This window comes from Phyllobates terribilis, unplaced genomic scaffold (assembly GCF_046119375.1).
Source record: "Phyllobates terribilis strain yellow unplaced genomic scaffold, ASM4611937v1 Scaffold_251__1_contigs__length_2838608, whole genome shotgun sequence".
Taxonomy (NCBI): domain Eukaryota; kingdom Metazoa; phylum Chordata; class Amphibia; order Anura; family Dendrobatidae; genus Phyllobates; species Phyllobates terribilis.
The window spans coordinates 1,393,406-1,418,915 of NW_027363011.1; the positions used below are offsets into that span (position 1 = coordinate 1,393,406).

The 25,510-nt window shown below is 46.0% G+C and overlaps 1 protein-coding gene and 1 long non-coding RNA gene across 2 annotated transcripts in view; one reads left to right on the top strand and one right to left on the bottom strand.

Moving 5' to 3' along the window:
* Positions 1-2,346: 2,346 nt before the first annotated feature.
* LOC141218906 (uncharacterized) overlaps positions 2,347-25,510 on the bottom strand; it is a 28,213-nt gene continuing 5,049 nt past the window's right edge. Inside the window, exons 3-8 of the mRNA XM_073665959.1 lie at positions 25,229-25,339; positions 24,748-24,891; positions 22,452-23,100; positions 8,875-9,116; positions 8,340-8,515; positions 2,347-5,773 (exon numbers count right to left, since the gene is read on the bottom strand). Of these exons, the coding sequence (XP_073522060.1) occupies positions 4,150-5,773; positions 8,340-8,515; positions 8,875-9,116; positions 22,452-23,100; positions 24,748-24,891; positions 25,229-25,339 (2,946 nt within the window). The 3' untranslated portion in view covers positions 2,347-4,149. The remainder of the gene's footprint in view (positions 5,774-8,339; positions 8,516-8,874; positions 9,117-22,451; positions 23,101-24,747; positions 24,892-25,228; positions 25,340-25,510) is intronic.
* The window catches only part of LOC141218908 (uncharacterized), a 30,820-nt gene continuing 8,789 nt past the window's right edge, over positions 3,480-25,510 (top strand). Inside the window, exons 1-2 of the long non-coding RNA XR_012287578.1 lie at positions 3,480-3,861; positions 6,003-6,141. This is a non-coding gene — a long non-coding RNA (uncharacterized lncRNA). The remainder of the gene's footprint in view (positions 3,862-6,002; positions 6,142-25,510) is intronic.

A 25,510-nucleotide genomic window follows, 5' to 3' on the forward strand; every position in this document is an offset into this window, starting at 1 on the left:
CTTTGTACCTCTCACCTTTTATTAATACTGGCTTGCAAAATTTGTTTCTTAATGAATTGTGGCTGTAATCTTGTATAATGTCTGCCAAGAAATAATAAAACACCCTGCAGCAACTCCAATCTATATGTCTCAGCACAGAGATGACAAGATTGAGCTGCTGCCCTGAGGTCCATGATTTGTGGGCACAATGTACTGTGTATAAGGACGTCCTCTTTACAGAAACTTCATTCTAGATGTCTCAGTACAGAGGTGACTAGATCAGAGTTACTGCACCGAGGCTCATGATTTCTGTGCACTGTACTGTGTATATGGATGTCCTCTGTACAGCAACTCCATTCTGTCTCACTACAGAGGTGACTAGATGGGAGTTGCTGCCCTGAGGTTCATAATATTTGGGCAGGCAGTAATGTCTATAAGGGAGTCACCTGGAAACGGTGATCCCTGCACGGCCTTACTCCCCTGATGGTGGGGCCGATGAAACGCGTCGGGAGAAAACACACTTGAGATAGCGATTTATTGAGACAATTGGTCCGGAGGCTGGTATGTCACATGATGAGGGCATAGAGCTGCAAGAGAAAGTGTGGACAGTGAATAAACTCGGCGAGGTCGTTCGTCATTTCATAACGTTTTTTTAGCACACACAAGTCTTTTGATTGTTTTATCAGGTATATCCAGGTAGAAACTTTAATAGAGCTAATGTATCCTGACATCTCCTGGTGAGGGATGTCTGGAGCCAGGACCATCTTAAGTTCAAATCTAATGAGATAAAGATACTGCTGAGTTCTAGGCCCTATTATTGATGCTTTGCATTAAAGGCAAAAAAGAGGGAGGAGAGGGTTCAACTCACCATCCCCTCGGAGTTTGTTTGTATGCTGCGTTCTTCACCCCCGCCCTCTCATCAAGACTGGCATGAACATTAATCAGGTGCATAGTTCTTTTAAGGTGATAACGCAGCAATTTAGCTCGAGTAGTTAATATTTTGTATGCATTTATGTACAGTACAGACCAAAAGTTTGGACACACCTCATTTAAAGATTTTTCTGTATTTTCATGACTTTGAAAACTGTACATTCACACTGAAGGCATCAAAACTATGAATTAACACATGTGGAATTATATACGTAACAAAAAAGTATGAAACAACGGAAAATATGTCTTATATTCTAGGTTCTTCAAAGAGAATGCCAAGAGTGTGCAAAGCAGTCATCAAAGCAAAAGGTGGCTACTTTGAAGAACCTAGAATATAAGACATATTTTCAGTTTTTTCACACTTTTTTTTTTGTTAAGTATATAATTCCACATGTGTTAATTCATAGTTTTGATGCCTTCAGTGTGAATGTACAATTTTCATAGTCATGAAAATACAGAAAAATCTTTAAATGAGAAGGTGTGTCCAAACTTTTGGTCTGTACTGTACATAAATGACATAGCCGAGTGCTGTGATGGCCTATTTTTTATTAGTCCCATACAGAATCCATGAATGGATGGACAGACCTGTGCTATGTATACGTGAAAATTACTTAATTAAACATGGACAGTCTTTCCTAAGTAACATTGGGGTCCCTGGTGGTCCTAACCTCAGCAACTTATGTTTTATCCAATATGACTAACAGCACGTCCCTCACTCGGCCTGTGTTCATGGACTGTAATGTAATCAGGCCTAGGTCAACATTTCTTGTTGCATCTAGTGGATGTGAACCCTTCCCCCATCCAGAGGCTGATCCCAGTAGACAGAACAATAGACTCATATTTGGCCCAGTCAGTTGCGTGGTGACTCCCAACGCTGGAGGGTCTCAGGCTGCGGCCAGATCCTCGTGGCGTGTGTGGATTGATAGAAGTTGCCATGTGGGATTGTGTTGTGTCCCTCATCTGCTGGACCCATTGAACTCATCCAAGGACTATTTCTATATTTTCCCTGGCGTCGGATTACCGGGAGACACCCCCGGACTTGTTTCTGCTGTTATGGACTCTTTGCGGACTAGCAGAATTACCTTCATTCGTGCTGTTCCATTTTCCCTGTTCAATCCAACGAGATTTATTTGATCATCGGCCTGGTGTCCCTTCCTGCTCTGTCACACACCCCGTCACAGTGACCACTAAAAATTTAGTTCTCCAGGCCACCTGGAATGCAAAACCACCACAGAAGGTTGTGATGCACCAAGATTGCCAAAGAAACACTGCTGTGACCTAATAAAATAGTCTGCAGGAGGAACACGATCCACATTGTTGCAGATCTATTATTGTGGACATTTGTGTAGATACTTCTGGATTTTTTGAAAATATAACGTTTATACACCTTGATAGTTTGATCTCTATCAGTTACTGGTCATTAATGCCACAACAAGCTTCTCTCAAACTGTTTAATTAAAAAAAATATAAATAACAAAACATTGACAAAGGCAAAACGTTTGTACCAGAGTAACCTGTGATTTTAGTTACATATAAAAAACATCTATATGAAGAAGTTACTGACATTTGTAAAATACAAAAAGTAACAAACAAATGTAACATTACACAAAACATGTTGCTCATAGTTCCTGCCATTAGAATGAGGTCTGTATGTAGTACACTAAGATGGCACGGATCATCCACAATCAATGGAGGACTTCTGAGATATGAAGACTTTGAATTGATATTGCGTGTCATGGTGCGCAGGAGTAATGGCAGAGATCACATGGATCAGGTCACACAAGGAGGCAGGATCTGCTTTGAATGGTTTTTCCAAACAAAATACATTTTCATCAATAGATCTTGGGATAAGGCCGGCTTTCTTTCAGCTTTCCCGGCCCATTAAGATACTTTGTTCTGCCCTCAGCAGTGCAGAGAGAAGTGCACCTGCGCAGGAGCGCAATGGAGGAGACTGTGTATATGACATAGGACGCGTTATCCAAATGAAGCAGACCAGGACGCCATTCACAAAATAGGAGGCGTTGTGCCCAGATCAGCAAGGCCCAACAGACCAGGCTGCCCCTCCAGTGAGAATAAATGCTGTTTTTTAAATTATTACAGACTGGCCTGGGGACTTGTATACAGCCTTGTGGAATAAGGTGATGGAAGGTGAACATGATGGGGGACGACTACTGGGCGCTTCACAGAGAAGGTCCACAGCCTTGTATAAGACAAAAGGGAGCGAGAGAAGCTTTGAAGGGAATAGGAGCAAAAATTAATTTCCAACAATGTTGCCGAATGACTGGTGAACACATTTTTATATATAATAGTGTAAATTTGTGGGTACAATAAAGAGGTCTCTTGTACATGTAGCTTATACGCAATTTTGTGTGCATTTTTTAGGGGGGCAAAATCAATACTTTTGGGTGGGCAGGGGGGGTCAGGGCATAAAAAAAAATAAAAGTCAGTCATTGGATTTGAATAAATTTTCATAAAGCCAAATTTTACATACCTGTATCATTATTCCAAGACCTATTAAAGTGTATATTGTTCATGTGATAAACCCTTTACTGTTTTTGTTTGTAGCGAATATGTTAATGTGCAACAGATATTATACACACACACATAATATGCATATATAAATAGAATAGTAAACAACTATTTCAAGCCACTTAAAGTGGTAAAGTGCAAAGAAAAAGAAATCCAACTCGTAAATATTAAATTAAAATTAGTTCCATCAAGTTTGCTATAACCTAAGGTCAGCATTGGAAGACAGTATGATTATTTAACAGACATTTGAAGAGGAGGCCGGGCATTTGACCAGACCTTTCTATCAGCCTTGTCCAATTGTAATCTTCAAATCTACAGGAGAAGACTGATGGATGGGCCTAGTTACATGTGCTTTCACCAGCAGCCATTGCATGGAGTGGAGAACTGTGCAGTCTGTGAGGATAAAGTGTCAACTGTATAATAGTAAGTACCACAAAAATAGGTCCTCAACACATCTGATTAATCTTTATTTTATGTGCCTGACCTTATTAACTTATTCTGCAGCCACAATAGACACTGTAATACAGCAGCCATAAGAGATAAATAGTGCAAAATTTTCAATTACAACTAGTTTGCTAAATATTTTTTTCTAGGTCATAAACGTATGAATTCAAGAAAAGTAACTAGCAACTAGCCACAAAAGGTGGACAAGCTCTAAGTGTGAGATAGATATATATAATCTCTATCTATATCAAAAACACCCAACCCTACCTAAAGTAAATTTTTGTTTTTATTCTCTAGGCACATGGGACAGTAAAAGCGTTTTCTTGTTGTAACAAGTTTGTCATCTTTTTTGATATTTACACATGCTAAGTGAAACCATGATTTGCACAAGGAACATTCCACCATATGTTCATGTGCTTTGTACACGTGGCAAAGGCAGTAAGTTGTAAGAGTTAACCTTTTTTTATATATTTTCTGACGAAGCTTGGTTTCATAAGGAAATAATTCCAAACGACCCTTTTCTAGGCATAAAATTAGATGACTGCGCATCTCAGCCTGGTTAAATTCTACACTCTTTAGATCTACACCTTCGGCTAATGCCACTGCATTGGCAATTGCAAAAAGCCCACAATCATTTGCTCCATTTTGTTTCTGGCAACACATAATTGTAACATCCAGAATTTTATTACAGCCGTGGAAAAGTGGTTTGTACATTTTCAAAATTTGTTTTTTCAGAGTGTCAGAAATGGAAGAGGAGTGCAATGAGTTAAATACAGTGACCGAATTGTTGTTACATGCTGAAACTAGCCAATGTGCGCCAACATGGTGGATCTGGATGATATGGCTGCCAGTTACCAAAGGAATGTCAGAATGGGCCAACACTACTGTGTCCATCAAACCTGATACTTTAGGGCATGCTTTTATAATTAAATTCTGGCACGCATTAATTATATTATCGTCTAACCATTCTTGCTCGGTTATCAAGGCACGATCCCTGAAGCTCAATTTTATATTCTTTACAGTGACCCACACACAATCCAGCTTTTCTGTTGGGGGTGTTTGTGGGGTAGCCCCTTGTCCATCTACATTCACAGTTTCCCATACATCAGCTGTTTTATTCTCTGCCTTAGATCCTACTCTGTGAATGTCCATGTTTTTTTGTTTCCCATATTTTCTTACAGGAAGCTCCTGTATAGCTTTTGAGACTGTTATTTTTGGTGCTGGTTTCAGTGGCAAGCCACCTTCTTGGGGGATTTGTTCCCGTAATTGTAAATACAAATTACTTAATTCAACAGTGAGATGTTTCACAAAGTCTTGATTGTCCAAAAGATATACTGAGTCTATAAATCTTTTTAACACTTTGACACAATGGCGAATCAAATAGGTCAGCCGATTTCTCCTCCTAGAGGGCAATTCGTGCAGTGTTGGATCTGAACGGACACTATTTTGTGGTCTACACTCGTGTTCTTGTAAACCATTGTCACAATGCCTAGTGTTTGTGTCCACAAAACAATCACTATCCAGGATAAAAAGGGGGTTTTCAGAGTATGCTGGATTAATGTCATGCCACTGCCAATTTGCAACACGCAAAATTAAACACATGTGTTTACATGGTAGCAGAAATTTCTGCCAGTCTTTGCATGTGCAAGTGGGCCCATCCAATCCAACACAAACAGTATGCATTTTTTCTAAGTCAATTGCAGACTCGCTTTTAACTTCAAAAAGTCCCTTATCAGAGTCCAAACATTTAAGGTGTGACAAATCAAGGCCACTGTAGTAACGCTGCATTACATGGTCAATGAATCCACGAGGCCGATTTTTTAAAAACGATGGGACTTCTACGACGTATTTTCGGTAATAGTCAGAACTCGTTAAATTCATCTGTACGTATCTGTGAAAATAAAACAAGTCAGTTAAAAAAAAAAAAGCTGTTAACCTGAAGGTATAGGGTGAATTGACAGGTTAATAGGGTTTGGAAGCCGCACTGAAAGCCCTGCTGCTGTGAGTAGAGATGGGCAAACTGCTCGGTTTTACCCGGGTTTGTGAGCGGGGTTGCTTTGTTAAAGCAAACTGCTAATAACCATACTGATTATACTTACCGAGTCTGCGTTGTCTTCCAGCTCTGCTGCGGTGCTGCATCACTTTCGGGGGGAATAGTCACGTGACTGGCCACAGCCAATCACATACACTCAGAAGATAAGGGGCGGCCCAGAAGTGACGCAGCGATTCTTCACAGCAGGAAGAGAGAACGCCTACCCAGTAAGTATATTAGGTGTAGTAACTATTTGCTTGCTTTAACGGAGTAACCCCGGTCACGAACCCGGGTAAAGCCAAACAGTTCGCCCATCCCTAGCCATGAACAACTGAAGATGTTTCCTTAGCAGTGCATCAGTAAATAGTGCGCAGTGGCTGTAAACACATCCCGACACTGACTGACAGCTGGCTGTACAGTGCATCAGTAGAGAGGTTGTGGCTTCAAAATCTATCATTTGCCAATGGATGATGTGGATATTCATGTGATTAAAACAAAATTCTAATTTCATTAGTCTGCTACAACAAACAGAAAAAAAAAATAATTTGAAGTTGAAACACTCACTCTGGGGTATCTATACACCCATTTTTTGTTTTGTCATTTAAAAACAAACAAAAACAAATACAAGAACCTGTTTAATAGTAATAAATGAAGTTTTAAAACATAGCCTTCAAAAATTATGTGAAAAAAAAAAGCATTATATTTTGGACTTTTTGGTCCCATTCTTGGTTTTGCATAAAGTGGTTGTCCAATGCTTGGACTACTCCTTCTCACTCCCCATGTTCAACCCCAGAATAATAAAGCCTATACTCCCCTCTAGTGCCAGTCCGGTTCCAGTGATGTCCGAACTCGCGTTTCCATAGCCCAGGTGCCATTTTTATGACATGTGAGCTTCACAACCAATCATCACCAGTTTCCTTCTCCCCACCTTCAAATTCTTAAGTGAACTCTGCATCTGCCACCCACTTCATATCAATTGCTCCTGCATACCAAGGCAAGGAGAATGAAGGTGGAGGTGACTAGTCTCGGACCTTGCTTGTCATAACAATGTCATCTAGGCTCCAGGAAGGATCGTTCTGACATCGCTTGAACAGTGCCGGCCCAAGGGTATTTTTTTCTTTTTAGATGGGTGCGCACATGGAGAATAAGAAGTGGTTGTCCTACAAGTGGACAACCCCTTAAAGCTGGAGACACACTGGGCAAAATGCATGCGATATACTCGCAAGAGTCTCGCATGCCTCACCTGGCACGACCGCCAGCTCTCTGGACAGGAGTGTATCAGGTGCATGTGTTTCTGTAAAGCTGCTGACCCGATCCTGTCCAGAGAGCCGGTGGTCGTGCCAGTTGAGGCATGTGAGACTCGTGGGAGTATCTCACATGCATTTCACCCAGTGTGTTTCTGGCTTTAAAGCAACATTCCATGCTTTTTTTTTTTATTTATTGCACCACTGGAGTGGTGCTTTAAATTTAATTCCCCTGCCTCTTGTCTTATACTTACCCTCCCGACCCGTGGCTTCATCCTTTAAGTGCCGCGCCACTCCTATGGCAACATCTTTTGTATAGAAGTCCGAAGTAACCTCACAAGTGTTCAATGCAGTATGAGAGGCAGATCTAGGCTCTCGTAAAGATGTATTGATTTGTGACCTACAGCAACCCCATAAAAAACTGGAGCTGCTGGCAGATCCCAAATCTCCACTAACTGTAGTAACGCTGGAAACAGATGAAAACTGAGGCAGGTGAGTGTAAAGACTGGAGCCAGAGGCCTTGCATTTAAGCACCACTGTACTGTTAAAAAAAAAAAAAAAAAAGATAAATTGTGCTTTAAGTAATGGGCAACCCGAAATACGATCCATGATGCCTGAATCACAGGCAGCATAAAAGATACTGGCTACATTATATTGTAGATATCTTGGTTCATAGTAACTCTGTAAAGCATGCTGGTACCATGTGTCTTAGATGACAAGTGCTTGAAGCACGTCTGTCCACAGAAAGCTTCTGTACATCACACTTCAAAAACTGATAGGGAGAGACCTGTCAGTCATACAGAGCAGGACAGGGAGAATAGTTTGGGGAAGGACCTGCTGTTTGCACTTGTAATCTGAGACACGTGGTTCCCAGCATGCTTTTCAGAGTTACTAAGAAATGCTGCAACATCCTGGAGTAAGATAACACATCTGCAATATAATCTAGCCAGTATCATGTATGCTGCCTGCAGTTCGGGCATCATGGATCTGATGACAGGATCCCTTTAAAAAGGAATATTCAAAGATTAAATTGATTTACTAACTAGAAAAAAACCTATGTGAAAAAATGCAGGTAAATGGGAGAAGAAAACAGCTAAAAAATATTTAACACTATTGGTAAGGTTAAGTTCATGATATGTATGATTACAGGCATACACTAAAAAGTACTGAAAAGGACTTACTTTTGATACATATCTGTGAAAAATTCAAAATGCAGAACACGGATCAACTGGCTTAAATTACAGTTTTTCAGACTTGATAGATAAGAATGCTTCAAAGTCTGATGTTGCCTTTCTAGACCATTGTTGGTATTGATTCCAAATTGTTGTGTCCCAGTACGATACACATGTGCCCATTTCTTGTAAGAAAAAAAAAATCATGTTAGAGCATACTGATACGGCAAAGCAGCCCTATAAAGTAACAATTAAAAATAAAAAAATGGTGTTATGAAGACAGATTTTACTTACAAGATATAGATAACATACAGCTTGTTATGCCAAGCAAGCCTTTAACCCTGCTCTGCATATTGTAAAAACTATGTTTCTTTGTACTTGATGCAAAAAATATATGTTGTTTTGAGTAAAAATTTACTTGCCTGTGATTAGGTAGTATTTTCAATCAGATTTGAAATATTGGATATTAATATAATCATAATGACCCATAAAATAAATCTATAGTATCAATAAATCTAAAATCAAAAGATATTTGTTGGTTTACCTTTATATCCGGTAGCCATTTATGTGAGAACCACATTCTCAACATCTTATTTCTCTTCCAGACATTGCTAGATGTTAGAGTAGCCAAGGCTGTATCATGTTCTTCTCTTGAAGAAGCAAGAGCTATGCCCCGAAGCAAGGCCAGAACTTCTTTTTTATTTTCATGAACACCATGCACTTTTTGGTTAACCCATTCTGTCCAAGCTTTCTCCCGATGAAAGTCACACAACTTTATGTCAGCATCTAAACATAATATTTTAAAGAAAGTTACAAATTAACTAAACTATTACTTGTATCTAATATTTAAAGGGGCTGTCCTCTACTCAGCCAACCCCTTCTCAGTTTCTAAATTTACCCACAACAAAATAATACCTACATAATTTCTGGCACTGTTCCAGAGGTCAGCAATGGCTCTCCCAGTGCTTGCATGACATCCAATGTGTTCAATTAGCAACCGCTTCACTCACCCCTCCTAAGAAATCAGAAACCTGAAGTAACAGCAGTGGACACTGGATATGTCACACAATACCTCCCTGCAAGCAATGTTACAAGAGCTCCAGGAGAGACAGTGCTGAAACGGTCTCCAAGTAGTGGATAACCGTTCTAACCTATGCATGACCAAAAAAGGTCCAGAGCACCACAATAATGAAGATTTGCTTAAAAATGTGTGGGCCAGTACCCAACATTTCATTTCAAAATATCTATTTTTAAACCATTATCAATGTAACTACCTTTACTCTAAACTAACAAAACACTTATACTTATCTAGCTAACCCCCCCTTTTTTGGGGTTGAGGAGGGGGGGGGGTGGCGGCGAGGGGAGAGAGGGAATTCCTTCACTTTGTCTTGTCAAAGAACAGGATGTCACAGGAGACCAGGGTTGCAATTACATTTCTTCATCATCCCTCACCTGTACTGGAACACAATGCTATCAGGAGGAGGGGCTGCAGTTATTTACTATAGGAGTCTTGACTCTCAGCCGTCACAAGACATCCTGGATAGTGATGAGTGAACTTTGCTCGAACGTGTTTGCCCATTTCAGATTCGGCAAGAACATGGCCGATTCAGTTTGGGTTGGTCAGACCAGACCAATTTCCAAAAAAGTCAGCGAACAAAGGTTTGCTCAGTGAGTGATCGGATTAAAAAAAGCATTACTGCGTTTAAGTGATGCTTTTCTTCTACCTTCTGACTGTGTAGGATAACGGGTAGGATAGCGGGTGGGATGTGTTTGCATGTGTTTGTTGAGAGGAGGGGTGTGGGAACAGTAGTGTCAGACTATTTTTTTTCTCTTGCACGGCATTTTCTGTGTGCATGTTGCAGGTCAGCCGCCAATCAGGGCGAATAAAACATCCATAAGTTGAAGACACAAGGGCTTGTGTCATTTTATGGCTGTTTCTTTAGATACCAAAATCACGTCTGTAGGGATATAAGAAGCAGACATTTGCAGTCGCCACCATTTTCAGTGTTACTGGTTAGACACATTGCTGCTGCACTCCGTACAGCTCCATCCGCGTTACACAATTAGATAGCTAGTACTCCATCGCTTTTTAGCATTTTGTGCCGAGAACAAGTGTAATTCCTAAACCTGTGTGTGTTGCCAAAGCTGCGGTTTTTTTTGCATTCAGGAAGCGATTGCCATATCCATCAGTTTCCCCTAAAAAGGTTGAATTTGGCCTCAAACAAGTGCTTACCAAATCTGTGTGCAGAAAAGCCGAGTGGGAAATCCTGAGTAGGGATGGGTGAACTTGTGGTTTTTACCTGGGTTCGTGACTGGGGTTGCAGTGTTAAAGCAAGTTAATGGCTAATAATCAGGCTGATTATACTTACCATGTCCGCGTTATCCCGTTCAGCTGTGCCGCGACGCTGTGTCAATTCCAGGGAGAATAGTCACGTGACTTGCCACAGCCAATTACATACACCAAGATGATAAGGTGCGGCCTGGAAGTGACGGAGCGATGCGTCACACCAGGAAGAGAGAATGCGCACCCGGTAAGTATATTAACATTATTAACTATTGGCTTACTTTATCGCCGCAACCCCGGTCACGAACCCAAACAGTTTGCCCATCCCTAATCCGGAGGTCGTGGTGGAAAGGGGAAGGGGAAAAAGTTTATTGTAAAGGGGAACTAGTCTTGGTGTTGGAGGTGTATGTGGGGGTAGGTGCTACTGGTAATATTACTGAAAGCAGTAGTAACCAAACATTGGCTTATCGTCGTATCCCAAGCGAAGTGACAACTTCTGTTACTGGATGGCCTACTCCAGTCTCTGTTTGCCAGCAGCAGAGAAATACGAGTTGTGGATGAGGCCCAGAAAGAGCTTTTGCTACAGTTAATGGAAACCACTGCATCAAGTGGCCTGTCCTGTTCCTCCACCCCATCATCAAACAGTACAGTCCTCAGAGGTGGCGCCCCAATTACCCATGTGTCACACTCACAAGTCTCCAACCGCACAAATGACTGGGGAAACACAGATGACGGCTTCTGCTGAGATGTTCACACATTATATTCCATGGGCATCAGAGGTCTGCTCCAAACATACTCCAGAGGAGGAAAGCATCTGAACCGATGCCCAAAATCTTTTGCAATCTTTCTCTGGAGATAGAGGAAATTAGGTTCTAGCAGAAATCAAAACCCTGGTTGCCAGACGTTAACCCCCCGGGGTAGAGTTGATGGCGATGATGAGAGTCAGATACCTGAGGAAAACCCGCACTGTACGTTCAGAGCAGCAAGTGTAGGAGGGCGACTCATGGCGAGGAGTTGGACAACAGAGCGGATGATGAGGTTTTAGATCTGACTTGGAATGAGCCCAGAGTAACGCAGCTGACCAGCTCAGCAGAGGAGGAAAAAAGACAGATTTTGGTAAGAACTTACCTGTAAAATCCTTTTCAGCGAAGGAAGGAAGAGGGACACAGATCCATTACTAGTGGGTAGGCGGAGCTCCACAGGATAGTTCACCTCAGATTAGAAAAAAGTGACGACCGGCCCCTCCAGCTTAGACTCCTCCTACTCCCATGTCCTTCAGTCCGTACACAAGCTAAGGAAGAGCAGACAACACCAGCGGAACAACACAACCCCCTCCGAAAATTCAGAAATGCGAGAGAACAGGTTATGCATATAACAGAAAAAACACACAGTCCCAGGCACTACTCACTGGACCTGACAACTGCGATGAGCTGGCAATGCTGGAACAGAGCCCTAGATCGCCGACCCCAGCCCAGATGACCGCCATCAGAGAGGAGTCGCGCCGCATCTGGAAAACAATAATACACTTCTGCCATGGGAGGGTGCTGTGTCTCCCTTCCTTCCTTCGCTGAAAAGGATTTTACAGGTAAGGTCTTACCAAAATCCGTCTTTCAGCAGCAGAAGGGAAGGAAGGGAGACACAGATCCATTACTAGGGGGACGTCCCAAAGCAGTCCAGAACTCAAGGGTGGGAAACCGTGGCAGAATCGCCAACACCCCAACAACTTAGGCAAGCGCGCAACAAGAGCCGAAAACGAGATAAAGAGATAACCTAAAACCGCCGCCTGCAGGACCCTCCGTCCCAAGGCCGCATCGGCGGAAGCACTCACGTCCACTTTATCAAATTTAGTAAAAGTGTGAACGGAGCGCCAGGTAGCCGCCCGGCAGAGCTGCGCTGCCGAGGCCCCCTGACGAAAAGCCCACGACGAACCAACAGCTCTCGTGGAATGAGCTCGAACCTTAACCAGACAAGGCTCGCCCTTGAGCTGGTACGCCTCCAGGATAGCCGAACGTATCCACCGAGCTATAGTATCCTTGGAAGCCCGCACACCACGCCGACGACCAGCAGGAATCACAAAAAGAGTGTCCGACTTCCGAAACCCTTGCGTGATTGTAAGATAGAACTTCAACGTCCGCACCAAATCCAACGCGTGCAAGGCCCGCTCCTTTGGACTCTTCGGTTTCGGACAGAGGGAGGGCAACACAATGTCCTGATTGACGTGGAAACGCGACACCACTTTAGGCAGAAAATCGCAATGGGTACGAAGCACCACGTGATCTGAGTGGAACTCCAGAAAAGGGGGCGAGCAAGACAGTGCCGCCAACTCAGAAACCCTTCTCAAAGAGGTGACCTCCACCAGGAAGGCCACCTTCCAAGAAAGCAAGTAAAGCGTAGCTGAATCCATAGGCTCAAACGGTCCATGCTGAAGAGCCCCCAAGACTAGATTGAGCCGCCAAGGAGCCACAAACGCCCTCCGAGGCGGAAACTGACGTGCAACCCCACGAAAAAACGAATGCACATCCCTGCGCGAGGCAATAGCCTTCCGAAAAAGCACGGATAGTGCAAATACCTGACCCCGCAAGGTACCAACCGCCAGACCCTTGGCCAAACCACATTGCAGAAAAGCCAAGACGTTGGGAATGGAAAAAACCCTCGGGTTCCTTGACGATCCAGAACACCACGAATAGAAGGCCTCCCAAGTTCTGTGATAAATGCTAGTCGTAGCTGGACCTCTGGCCGCCCGCAAGGTGGCAATGACCTCGGCCGAAAACCCCCGACGGGTCAAGATCTCGGTCTCAAGTGCCACGCCGTCAAACGAAGTGACTTCAGGTCCGGATGGCGAATGGGCCCTTGGGTTAACAGGTCCGGGCGAAGAGGCAGTGGAAACGGAGGCGCCGCCAGAAGAGACCAGCATTAAATACCACGCCCTCCGCGGCCAATCCGGCGCCACCAAAATCGCCAAAATTCGTTCGAGTTTGATCTGCCGGATCACCAGAGGAAGCAAGGATACCGGCGGAAACATGTAGATCAGCTCGAAATGGTCCCACGGGGCTACTAGAGTATCTACCGCCACAGCCTCCGGGTCCCTGTACCTGGACGTGAACGTCGGAATCCTGGCGTTCAGCCTGGATGCCATCAAGTCCACTTGGGGAGTCCCCCAGCGGGAGCACAGCAGTGCAAAAACTTCCGGATGAAGACTCCATTCTCCGGGATCCACCTGCTCGCGACTGAGGAAGTCCGCCGTGATATTCAGCACTCCTGGGATGTGAATCGCGGAGATGGCTGGAACCCTGGACTCTGCCCATACCAGGATCCGAGAGACCTCCATCATGAGTCTGGAACTCCTCGTCCCTCCCTGATGGTTGATATACGCGACAGCTGTCGCATTGTCCGTCTGAATCCGGACCGGCAGACCGCTCAAAGGGACTGTCCAATGTCGGAGGCAGAGAAATATTGCTCTCAACTCCAGGATGTTGATAGGCAGAGACGACTCCTCTGACGACCAGACCCCCTGAACCCAGAGATCGTTCCAAACCCCCCCCAGCCAGTCAGGCTGGCATCGGTGGTAATGACCGACCACCGTGGGAGGAGGAAGGATTTCCCCAGGGATAAAGCCTCCGGACGTAACCACCATCCAAGAGACTCTCGCACCCTGCGGGAGATACCGACAGCGATCCAGCGAAGCCGCCAATCGATCCCAACGGGTCAGAATAAGATTTTGGAGACCCCAGGAATGAAATTGTGCAAACGGTACCGCTTCCATTGCCGCCACCATCAGACCCAGAAGGCGCATACACTTCCGAAGGGACATTGCCATCGCCAACCTCATAGCCTGGACATTGTGACGAAGGTTCGCTTGTTTGTCCGGAGGCAGGGACACCACTGCCCATACCGTGTCGAAAAGCATCCCCAAGAACAGGATTGACTGCGACGACTCCAATGACGACTTCTTCCAATTGACCAGCCACCCGAAGTCCTCCAGGTGCTGAAGGGAGAGATCGCGAGCTGTCACCGCCACCTCCGCTGTGGGCGACACAATTAACAGGTCGTCCAGGTAGGGGAGAATCGTAACTCCTTGCCTTCGATGGAGCGCCATGAGCGGCGCCAGAATCTTTATAAAAACCCTGGGCGCCGAGGCCAACCCGAATGGTAGGGCCACAAACTGGTAATGGGCCTGACCTATGGCGAAACGCAGGAAGCGCTGGTGAGCCCTGCCGATAGGGACATGCAAATAGGCGTTGCGGATGTCGATTGACACCAAGAAATAGTACTGTGACAGGGCCGCCACGACAGAGCGAAGAGACTCCATACGGAATTTCCGGGTACGAACATGAAAATTCAATTCTTTGAGGTCCAGAATGGGGCGAAACTTGTCCTCCTTTTTGGGGACCACAAAAAGGTTGGAGTAAAACCCCCTTCCCCGGTCCTCCGGCGGAACCGGAACCACCACACCCTGCTGCAGAAGAGAGTCGACCTCCCGCAGCAGTCAGCTTGGGCTTGGACGGGATGTGAGACTGACGAAACCTGTCCGGGGGTCGAGAATGAAACTATGAAATAGCCTGCCGACATAACCCGCGTCACCCAGGTGTCCGATACGTGGGACGCCCAAACCGACCCAAATTGTAGCAGATGACCTCCCACCCGAGAGCCCTCGAGTGGGTTCCTGGCGTCAGTCCGCCTTAGCGTGCTTTTTGTCAACCTCCCGTTTGTCCTGACGGAAATGTTTCCAGGGTGTACTGTATTTCTGGGTTGTCTTTCTGGAAGACGAGGGACGACCCGATCTCCAAGAGGGCTGACCGAACCGTCCCCTGGGCCGAAAGTACCGACAACCACTACCGGCACTTGACTTGCCAGATGTAGAAGCCGCTGCTTTCCGCTGCGGCAAAGCCGTATCCTTGTCCTTGGCCATCAGCTCCGTGAGGTCCGAACCAAAAAGCTGACCGCCCTTGTACGTCAGACTCCACAAACCTTGTTTGGATACTGCGTCTCCAGTCCACTGTTTAAGCCACAGTGCTCTCCTGACTGTGATGGCCGAGGATTGAGCCCTGGACAGAACCGAAGTAGTATCCCGCACTGCGTCCCTGCCATATCGGGCCGCCTCTTCCAACAGCTGGAAGAGCCTTTCCACCTCAGACAGCGGAGTCCCATCTTGCCACGCCGTCCGCAGCTGATCCAACCACCGCAGAGAAGCCTCACCAGCCCACATGGCCCCCAAGGCCGCTCGGAATCCATGACCCGCGGCCTCGTAGATGGACTTCGCCGCTAACTCTGTCCTTCTGTCCAAAGGTTCCTGTAGACTCGCCTTCCCTTTAAACAGGAAGCAAAGAAGATTTGCTCAGCTGAGACAATGGTACGTCCACTTCAGGAGAGGGAACCCAATTAGCGATAGTCTCCGTGGAGCAGGGATACGGGGCATCAAAAAACCGCATCTCCTGGAAGCGTTTATCCGGACACAGGAGTTCCTTCTCCACCGCCTCGTTAAGTTCATCGTGCGCCGGCAGCGTCGAACGAGCCCGACGCGACTCCTGATACAGCCGGGCCGACTTGCCAGGGAGCCTCGTCACCTCTTCAGACAGCTGTAACGCCTCCCGCATAGCCCCAATAAAAGAGTCCACGCGGCCCGAAAGAGAAGCAGAGCGACCCTGCCGATCCTCTTCATCAGAATCTGAGATCTCACCAGCAGAGTTTGTCGGTGATTCCGAAGCCTCCGACACTGCGCGGAGGAGACAGCGCCACCACAGGCCTGTGGCGCTTCTTGCCTCGTGACGTCGGTTGGGACTTAGCTGATACCCAATGACCCAGGAGGTCAGATAGACTGTCAATGGAGCGTGTGAGCGCCTCCACTTTAACATCACTGAGACCCACGACCAGTGTCGAACCTGATGCCGTCGAAGACCCCGGCGCATCAGATACGCGTGACCGATCCTGAAGCGGACCGGGGGAGAGGTCCGCGCCCCCTAGTCCCTGATACGACATGCCCCCACACAGTTGCGAGCGTCGCAGATAAGGCGGTAATAACCCCTTACAATGGGTACAGTAACCGAGGATGTGTGATTCCGCTACCACAGCCTGTTCCTACACAGAAAATCACCAAGCACTGAAGGGTTAAAGCTCCTCCTTAGAGGGAGAAGAGCTACCCCAGCTGCCTGCAGAGCAAAAGTTAACCTAACAGACTAGGGTGATTCACCCTCTGATCCCAGAAGCATGCACATCCAGAAAGGGTTAACTGCCCTGATGAGGCCAGACCCCGTTCAGAAGGGGTTAGCGCTGCTGACCACGCAATACACCTTTGACTTAAAAGGACAGAGATGTGCGAGTCCCAGAGCCTCCTCAGCAGAGGTAGCAGCGCCGGATATAGCACACCCTGTCTGCCTTAACAGGCCAGCAGTAAGGTGCTCTGCGCTGCAATAGTGAGAAAAAGGAATCTTCTGCCTTAAAAGGCAGAAGTGACTCACCAGCTGGCCGCGGTGACTGCTCTTCCCGGTGTCTGGTGGTGTAGAGAGCAGGGAGCAGGAGGCGCTGCACGAAGTATGGACGCCTTCAGAAGGACCCGGAAGAAGAAGGGGCTGGGTCAGCTCCAGCGCACGCTTCCTGCCTGAGACTAAGATGACAGGCAGCAGAGAGGCGCGAAGCCACGCCCCACGCCGCATACTAACGGAGTCCGCGGCTCCTCCGTCCCTGCTCCCCTGCTAGCAGAGAGTTACACAAACGCCGTATGCAGCGGTGATATCCTTCCTGCAAGGACAAAACAGCAGTCACCACTTGTAACAGTGGCTGCCGCCGCAGCCGCTGAAGCACTCAGACCTTGAGAGCACTTACCCAGCTGAGCGCCACAGGGACCCCCAGGGATATGTGGCGCCGTGGCCCTTTGCTCCCCCCCACGGCGGAGCGTGCAGGGACCCCACAGAAGCGGTGTGCGTCTCCGCCAGGGAGAGCCCTGTATCCCCCGGGGCCGGCAGGCTTCTGCGGGGACCTCCTTAGGGGGTACGCAGATCTGCCAGGGGAGGGTCAGGGGTCCCAGCAGCGCCGAGACCCCCTGAGACCTCTAGACCACGGGGGGTCCAGGTCTCCGGAAATGATAAAAGAAATTTTTTTTCTGAGGAGCTGCCAAGGCAGCGACTATCCTCTGCGACCTCAAATTTTAGACTGAAGGACATGGGAGTAGGAGGAGCCTAAGCTGAAGGGGCCGGTCATCACTTTTTTCTAATCTGAGGTGAACTATCCTGTGGGGCTCCGCCTACCCACTAGTAATGGATCTGTGTCTCCCTTCCTTCCCTTCTGCTGCTGAAAAGGAGGTTAGGTAGTGTGTCACCCTGGCCTGGATGCCACAAGTGTAATTAAAGCTGTGTCTGAGAGCAAGGGGGAGGTTCTCTAGTCAGGGGAACATTAGCATGCAATGCCTCCTGTCTCAGGCCAGTAGGGAGAGCTGGCTGCCCCTATAAAAGCTGGTACTGGGGGCAGGGTTAGGGAGAACTTGATGGCCTGTCTCAGCACTGAGACTTGTCCCAGAGCAGAGCAGGGACAGACAGTTGCACTGCACCTAAGAGGAAGTGTGGCAGGAGGAGAGCCACAAGCCAGAGACAAGAGGCGAAGCAAGCCTGTCTTGGCAGATAAGAGACTGACTTTACCAGACTTTGGTGTCTGAGGCTGGGAGGATTCTACATCCTCCAGCAGAGAACCAGTCCGCAAGGGACTGTATATTCCTTGGCCTAAGAAGCCTGGAGGCCCTGCCACAACCGAAGGGACCAGTAAAGCCGTACAAGGCTGGGAGCAGAAAGGAACCCACGTCGCAGGCCATACAGGCGAGAATACACGGAAAGCTCGGAAGCGTGGGCTGTTACCCTATAACGAGGAGATAGCCAGAAGGAGCGCAGAAAGCACGGTAGGCCTACAACCTCACCCTGACCAGGGCCAATTTCCCCGTTGCTCTCAGACATCCAGGTCCCCTCCTAGCTGGGACTGTTTATGGGTCAGTTTACCTATTTTAGTAAAGACCCTGGACTGCAACTTGTTGTCTGTGTGCTCCTTGCTCCTCCAGCACTATCGGCACCGGGACTCTCACTACCATTGCTCCCACCATCCATTATACTGCCCTGGGGCCGCACTCTTCCCGTGGGGAGTCACACCATCCCAGCTGCATATATCATCAGCCCCAGCGGTCTGCCCTGCAGCGGCGGTTCCTAATGACCGCAAATCCACGGGTGGCGTAGTCGGACATTATCAGCAGAACGTAGCAGACTACCATTGGCCTGACCACCCTGAGCCACGGAACCGGGTTGCCACTACTACTCCCATCGTTCCCCCTATTGCCCGGATCCGAGTGCCCCAAGGCCCAGGGGGCGAGTCAGTAGCATGTTCCCACAGAGACTGAGGGCTGCAAGCCCGACAAGCGCTGCATCCTCAGCCACAACTGTTTCTCTGGACTGATTACAGACACCGAGCACACCACTTGTTTGTAAACCCACCAGAACATCTCAGCCTGCACCTCCTTCACAGTGCAGCAGTTTGTCGGGTACATCCTAATCCACCCTCTGTCAGTACAGCAGCCAGCCCTCAGTCCCGCAGGTGTGGTCATTGAAAAGATTATTTTATTCAACACATCCCGTTTGAAGTTGACCATCTCCCATTTGTTGGCCACGGAAATGCTGGTGGATATAGATGGTTGCTGCAAGCTGATGGCCGTTGCAGACACCTATTATCAGTTTCCCAATCGCCACTACTTTTCAAAGAAAGCTGTGCCTGCGATACATTAGCATGTCGCAGACATTACTTGTACCTTGAGAAACACTGACAGGGTGCATATCACTACTGACACCTGGACGAGCAAATATGGCCAGGGGCGTTACATCTCCCTCACTGGCCACTGGGTGACTCTGGTGGCTGCGAGGCCAGGCGGGGGATGGGGCTACTCCAAGTCTTGTGGATTTCAAGACTTGGGACAAACTTCTGCCTGCACCTCTTCATCCAATGCTTCTGCCTCATCCAACTCCTCTAGGGCCTCCAGCTGCACCCTCGACTTCTTCCTTAATGTTGTAACAGTTCAACTCCCCCCTTCCCCCCAACTCTGTACTGCACTGCCAGGGCTCTCCGCCATTAGGCAGTGTTTAAATTAAAATGCCTTGGAGATGCAAGTCACACAGCTGAAGAGTTGTAGACAGCTATGCAAGCCGAGTTTGACCAATGGATGTCTTTGCTAAACCTGGAGCCAGGGAAGGCAGTGTGCAAACCTGGTGGTGGCTCTACACTCATGCCTTGCTCACATCCTCAACCTTGTCCAGCAATTCCTACGCCACTATGCCGGCCTGGATGAGCTGCTTCACAAGGCACGGTCGCTGTGTGCTCACTTCCGCCATTCTCACCCCACGGCTCATCTACTAGCATCGCTACAGAGGTCTTTTGGACAACCGGTTAACCGTTTCATATGCAATATGCCAACACAGTGCAATTCCACTCTGCACATGTTGCAGCGACTGTGGCAGCAGCGACAAGCCCTGGCATAGTAAAGATGCGTATAGTGACTCAAAGCAAGCTGAATGTGGTGCAAATGAATGTTCCAGAGTGGGCACAGAACAAGGACCTCTGCACCCTCCTTCACAGTTTCGAAATGGCTACCAAGATGGTTAGCACTGACGATGCAGTCATCAACATCACTGTTCCACTCATCTACATGCTGGAGAAAACTTGGAAAAATCTACAGGATGAGGTGGTGGTACCACAGGAAGAGGAGGAGCAAGAATAGGAGGACGTGGAAAGGGGATGAAGATCTCAAAAGGTCCGGACTCTAGTCACACAGCCAGGTGGCATGTCAAGGTGGAGTAGAGCGACAGAGGAGCTAATGGTACCAGACAAACTGGTGGTGAAGATGCAGGAGCTGAGGAACAAATGGAGGAAGATGAGGATGAAGAGGTGTTGGGCACAGAACAGTCAGGAGATAAGGAAGAAATGATTTCCCTTTCTGTTGTCCCAGGTTGGCGGGAGAGAACGGAGGAAGCAAGTGGAAATGTTCTCTCTCCGCAACACAAGGACTTGAGCCTCATGTACACAGACACATGAGCGCCTTCTTGCTGCACTATCTGCAATATGATGCCCGTATTGTTAGGATTTGAATTAACGACAAATAATGGCTTGCGACACTGTTGGATCCGCGGTTCAACAGTAAGTTTAGACAGATACTTCCTGCCCTGGACAGGGACGCATGCTGGAGTAGCCAAAAAAAAAAAAAAAAGCTGCTTGTATACAATCTTAGGACTGATTTTCCCCAACACAGTACTGAGGGACACCGTACGCATGACAAATCTACACTAACAAACCGGGGGGACGTTGAGTCGTCACCATACATTGCTTCTGCTAATGTTTGTGTCAGCAATTTCTTGGAAACGTTTCACCAATTTTTTCAACCAGCCTATCCACCAGTATAAATGAGTACAATTTTGACACGTAGTGAACGATTGGAGAGGATGGTGCAGGAGTATCTAGAGTTCAATATCCATGCCATTGGCAGGAAGGGAGAAGTTGGACCCTTTTGCATTTTGGGCTTCAAAAAAATGGAAGAATGTCCTGAGCTTGCCAGTCATGCCTTGGAGGTTTTGTCATGTCCGGCAGCAAGCATTTTTTCAGAACATGTCTTCAGCGCTGCTGGCGACATCCTGACGGATAAGCACATCCGACTGTCCCCTGAAAGTGTAGACCACCTAACTTTCATCAAGATGAAGTCATAGATCTCCAAGGACTTTTCCACCCCAGTAGTGGACTGCTCTGAGTAGACAATTTACTTTTCAGTATGCTGCATTGATATTGCCATTCTCCAAATTTTATTGTGGGCCACTTGATGCCATTTTGGTGGTACCTGGCCCTAATTTTTTGAAATGTGGAGACTCGTTTTGGGGGTTTCCTTGTCTGTTTCCTGTATTTAGCAGGGCTGAGCACCATGCCTACATCTGAAGCTTGAAATACTGGGCCAGGCCTTTTCCATGCATGCATAATGATGAAAATTTTAACTCTGGAAAATAGATGGCACTTTTCCTTGTGTCTGTCCCAAATTTGAGCTGTGTTTGGCAGCTTTTGTGCCCATTATAATGTGTTTTGTAGACCCTTGATTTTGCCTCCTTTTGTTTTCAATGGGATTCAGAAGCTCGGCGAACTGTTCATCGAATAGTGCAAGTTCGACGAACCGAATTAGAGTGTCACGCGTGGAGCAATTCACGTGGACTGCGGAGCAGACAACATGTGACATCGAGCTTCCAAAGGCTCGCCCATCTCTAGTCCTGCATCTTGGGTGAAGGAAGGTGTCAGAGGTGAGAACAGCACCAACAATCTGCTTCTGTCACCACCCTCAAATGAAGTCAAAAGGAGCGTAGATAAAAGCAATCAGTGACACTAGAAACATCCTGTGATAATAGTTTGTTTGAGGGTGGTGATAGAACCTGTGGACTAGTGCTGATGTCACTGACTTGTATGTCTGGTCCCTGAAGAAGTAATGTTTCACAGTTAGAAGCTATAAAAACAAAAGATGGCACAGTACTGGCCTCTCCCGCAGCTTCTATCAACATGGATCCTGGATGTCCTCAGATACAATAAACTACATAAAGTAACTGCAGCCCTGCCTCCTGTTCCATTAGTGATGGATGTTGCTGAAAAGTGAGTGCATCCACACGCATCTTTCAAGGACTGTAACACTCTTCTCAATCCAAATACTACGGGAAGCAAAAAAAAATATTTATATAAAAATGTAGGGATTAGAGTGATAAGTGTAAGGTCTTGTGTAAATAATGTTAGTGACAAATGCTTGGGATGTTAAAAGATAACCTTTTATAAAGTTTTTTTTATCTTAAAATTACCTGCAAATACTTGTGCGATGGCATTTATTTCTTCTAAGCAAAAGTCAAGCATGAAACAAGATGGGTTCCAAGTTGGATTCCAGTCCTTAATCATTTTCAAAGCTTCTATGATATATTCAGTCCGTTCCTGTTGAACCACAAAAGCAGCTACCACAGTATAGCACACATTTGTGCGTACACAAAGAAAATATAAAGGTAGTGCATATCTTGTTGTCCTGTAAGTGGCATCAAGCAGTGTAATACTATTACCATAGGTTGAAAGGAGTCTTTTTTGCCAGTGTCTTTGATAGCACAAAAGAAATTTTTGCTCATCTTGGTCTTCCCCCTTTACAGAATGAGGACGACAATAAATGCTGGCTCTATTATCTTCTTGTTGCCACTTAGAAACCAAATCCAATACCTTGCTTTGGTCAAACACAGAGGTAGTGGTCCCTTTAGAAGTTCGACCCATTATATTTGTGATGTCCTTCAACGTGGGATAATATCTTCGTCTTGAGGATTGTGGAAGATCAAGCCCTGTGAAGAGCTCTTGAACGACAAAATGCTCCACGAGTTTTTTGATATCTCTTTTTTTACGAATACCACTCTGGTAAAGCTCCAAAATTTTGTCCACAACTCTTGGGTCGATTTTTTCACGGATATTAGCTACCTAAAAAATAATTACAACATTTTTTTTATCAGTCATATAAAAAACAAACTTTATATCGAATCCAGAATTAAAGTAAACACAACAAAATCTCATATTAACTTACATACAGATGGAAGATATGGATCAGATGGTTATCATCTGATTTAAGCTAGCTAGAAAGTGTCAGATAGGTTACTGAGCAGTCAGAGATGGTTGGGTCTGACTACTCACAAATCCACAGCCTGGGGTGTGATATGGTGGACAAACTCCAAGTGAAATTCATTATCTGTATTTGTAGAGGTAAGAATTCCGCGGTGTCATGCTCCATGTTTTTTTGTGTGCTGCTTTAACCTTGAAATGCCATTGTTAGGACTGTGTATCCTGTCTTACTGCAAAGAAACCCTTTTTATTTTTTATTGTTTGGGGATCACTTTATGGTGCTTTAATAAAGCAAACTGGACATTTTAAGTCGCTTCACGTGCCTACCTCAACCGCCACAATAATATAATATATACAGTACTAACAATTGAACCCTTCTACGCCCGGGTGGCGAGCATTTTTATTGGTATATGGTCTCCCATGCTGGTATGTGCTGCCCCCCTCCTGTCTCCACCATCCTATCCCGGTATGCGTGGCACCCCTCATCCCCCAATCCCGGTATGCGTGGCCCCCCTCACACCCCAATCCCGGTATGTGTGGCCCCCTCATCCCTTTCACGCTGTACACAAAAAAAAAAAAAAAAAACACACTTATATTCACCTTTCTTCCCTGTGCTCCAGCGCTGCAGCGTCCTGTTCTGCCGCAGGCCGGGGGAGGAGTGCGGCACCGGAGCACAGCGCTGTCCGGCGCCATTTTGCTGAACACTGCAAATGTGTCTTCAGTAAAATGGTGCTGGATAGCGCTATGCGCATGCACCAATCCAACACCTCACTCCTGCCCCCGGTCTCCGGCCAGAAGAGAGGCACCGTGGCAACGCTCCTCCCGGTCAGGTAAGTATGTCAGTATGGCGCCAGAGATCGCAGTATGCGTTGTGTCTACGCATACCGCGATCTCCAGTGCCATACACTCCTCTTACCTGTAAAGGGTCCATGCCTGCTTCTGTCTGGAGCCAGACTGAGCGTCATGCATGCGCAGTCAGGATAGAGATAGAGACACATATATACATGTATATTATACACAGTCACACTGTGGCGGTTGAGGTAGGCACGTGAAGCGACTTAAAATGTCCAGTTTGCTTTATTAAAGCACAATAAAGTGATCCATTAAGTGATATGAATTTTTTAGCAAGAGGTAGACTTATGAGGGCCACTTGTGTTGGCACATTATAAGTATGTCCATTTAATATACTTTATTTGGAAGCCAAATAAATCTAAAAGGATAATTATGTGCAATGTAGAAAGAATGACAGATGTAGAATTACATGAAGAACACGGCAGCCAATCACACAGCTCATCCGCTCTAGCACTGTAGATATTGTTTAACACAGGTACTATAGTAAATGGCGACCAAATTGGTGAAAGGGAACCACCCATTAGATAGTTATGAATAATAATCCATATTATGATATAAAAAGTTTTTAAAGACAATATGGACATTTTTTGATAAAGGTGGGTTGAATCGGTGATCTAACCTCCAATTGTCAACATGTTTTGAAACACAATCCATTACCTCTCCAGCTATAGGGTGGTTTCTATGCTCTGACAGTTTTGGAAACTGAACAACATAACAGTGTAAAACTTTGTTGTCTTTTGTAATCTCTTGATTCATTTTTTTAGATGCCATTCTTTTGTGCCAAGCTGTGTTTCTTGTGATCTAAAAAAACAAAAAAAAAAAGAAAAATACATAGATGTAGTTTCCTTTCTCTTGACTATTTTGTGAAACTAAGCCATTTTATAAAAAAGTTAAAAGGAACATTCACATATTAGAAACTAATAGTTGAGGCATCAAGCAGTGCTCAGCATTAAAAAAAAAAAGATAAATGGACTAAAATGTGGCTCAAAATTGTAACTATAAAAAATAAAGCTTTGAGAAAACAAGACACACTCAGCCACAAATATGTCAAATTATAAATGTGGTGCAAGGAATTAATTAAAACACAATGTAAAATTTGTTTATTGGGAGGAGGTTACACATCAACTTTGTTACATACCTGAAAATCCGGATATCTTATGATATGATATACATATATTTTGGCAGGACAATCCATTTTTTTAGTGGCCTGGATTAGCTTTCTACATTTTATGTAACCATGATCACCAGTCTGCAGGAAGAGCATGGAAATTTTACAAAGATTAAAACCAAAATATTTTCAAAGACAAAATATCCAAATTCTCTCATGTGACATTGGGGGAATACATGACCTTTTGTTATTGTTGGTGGCCACTAGGAGGTAAGGCATTCTTCAGGGAGGAGGAAAGGGGGGGGGGTGAAT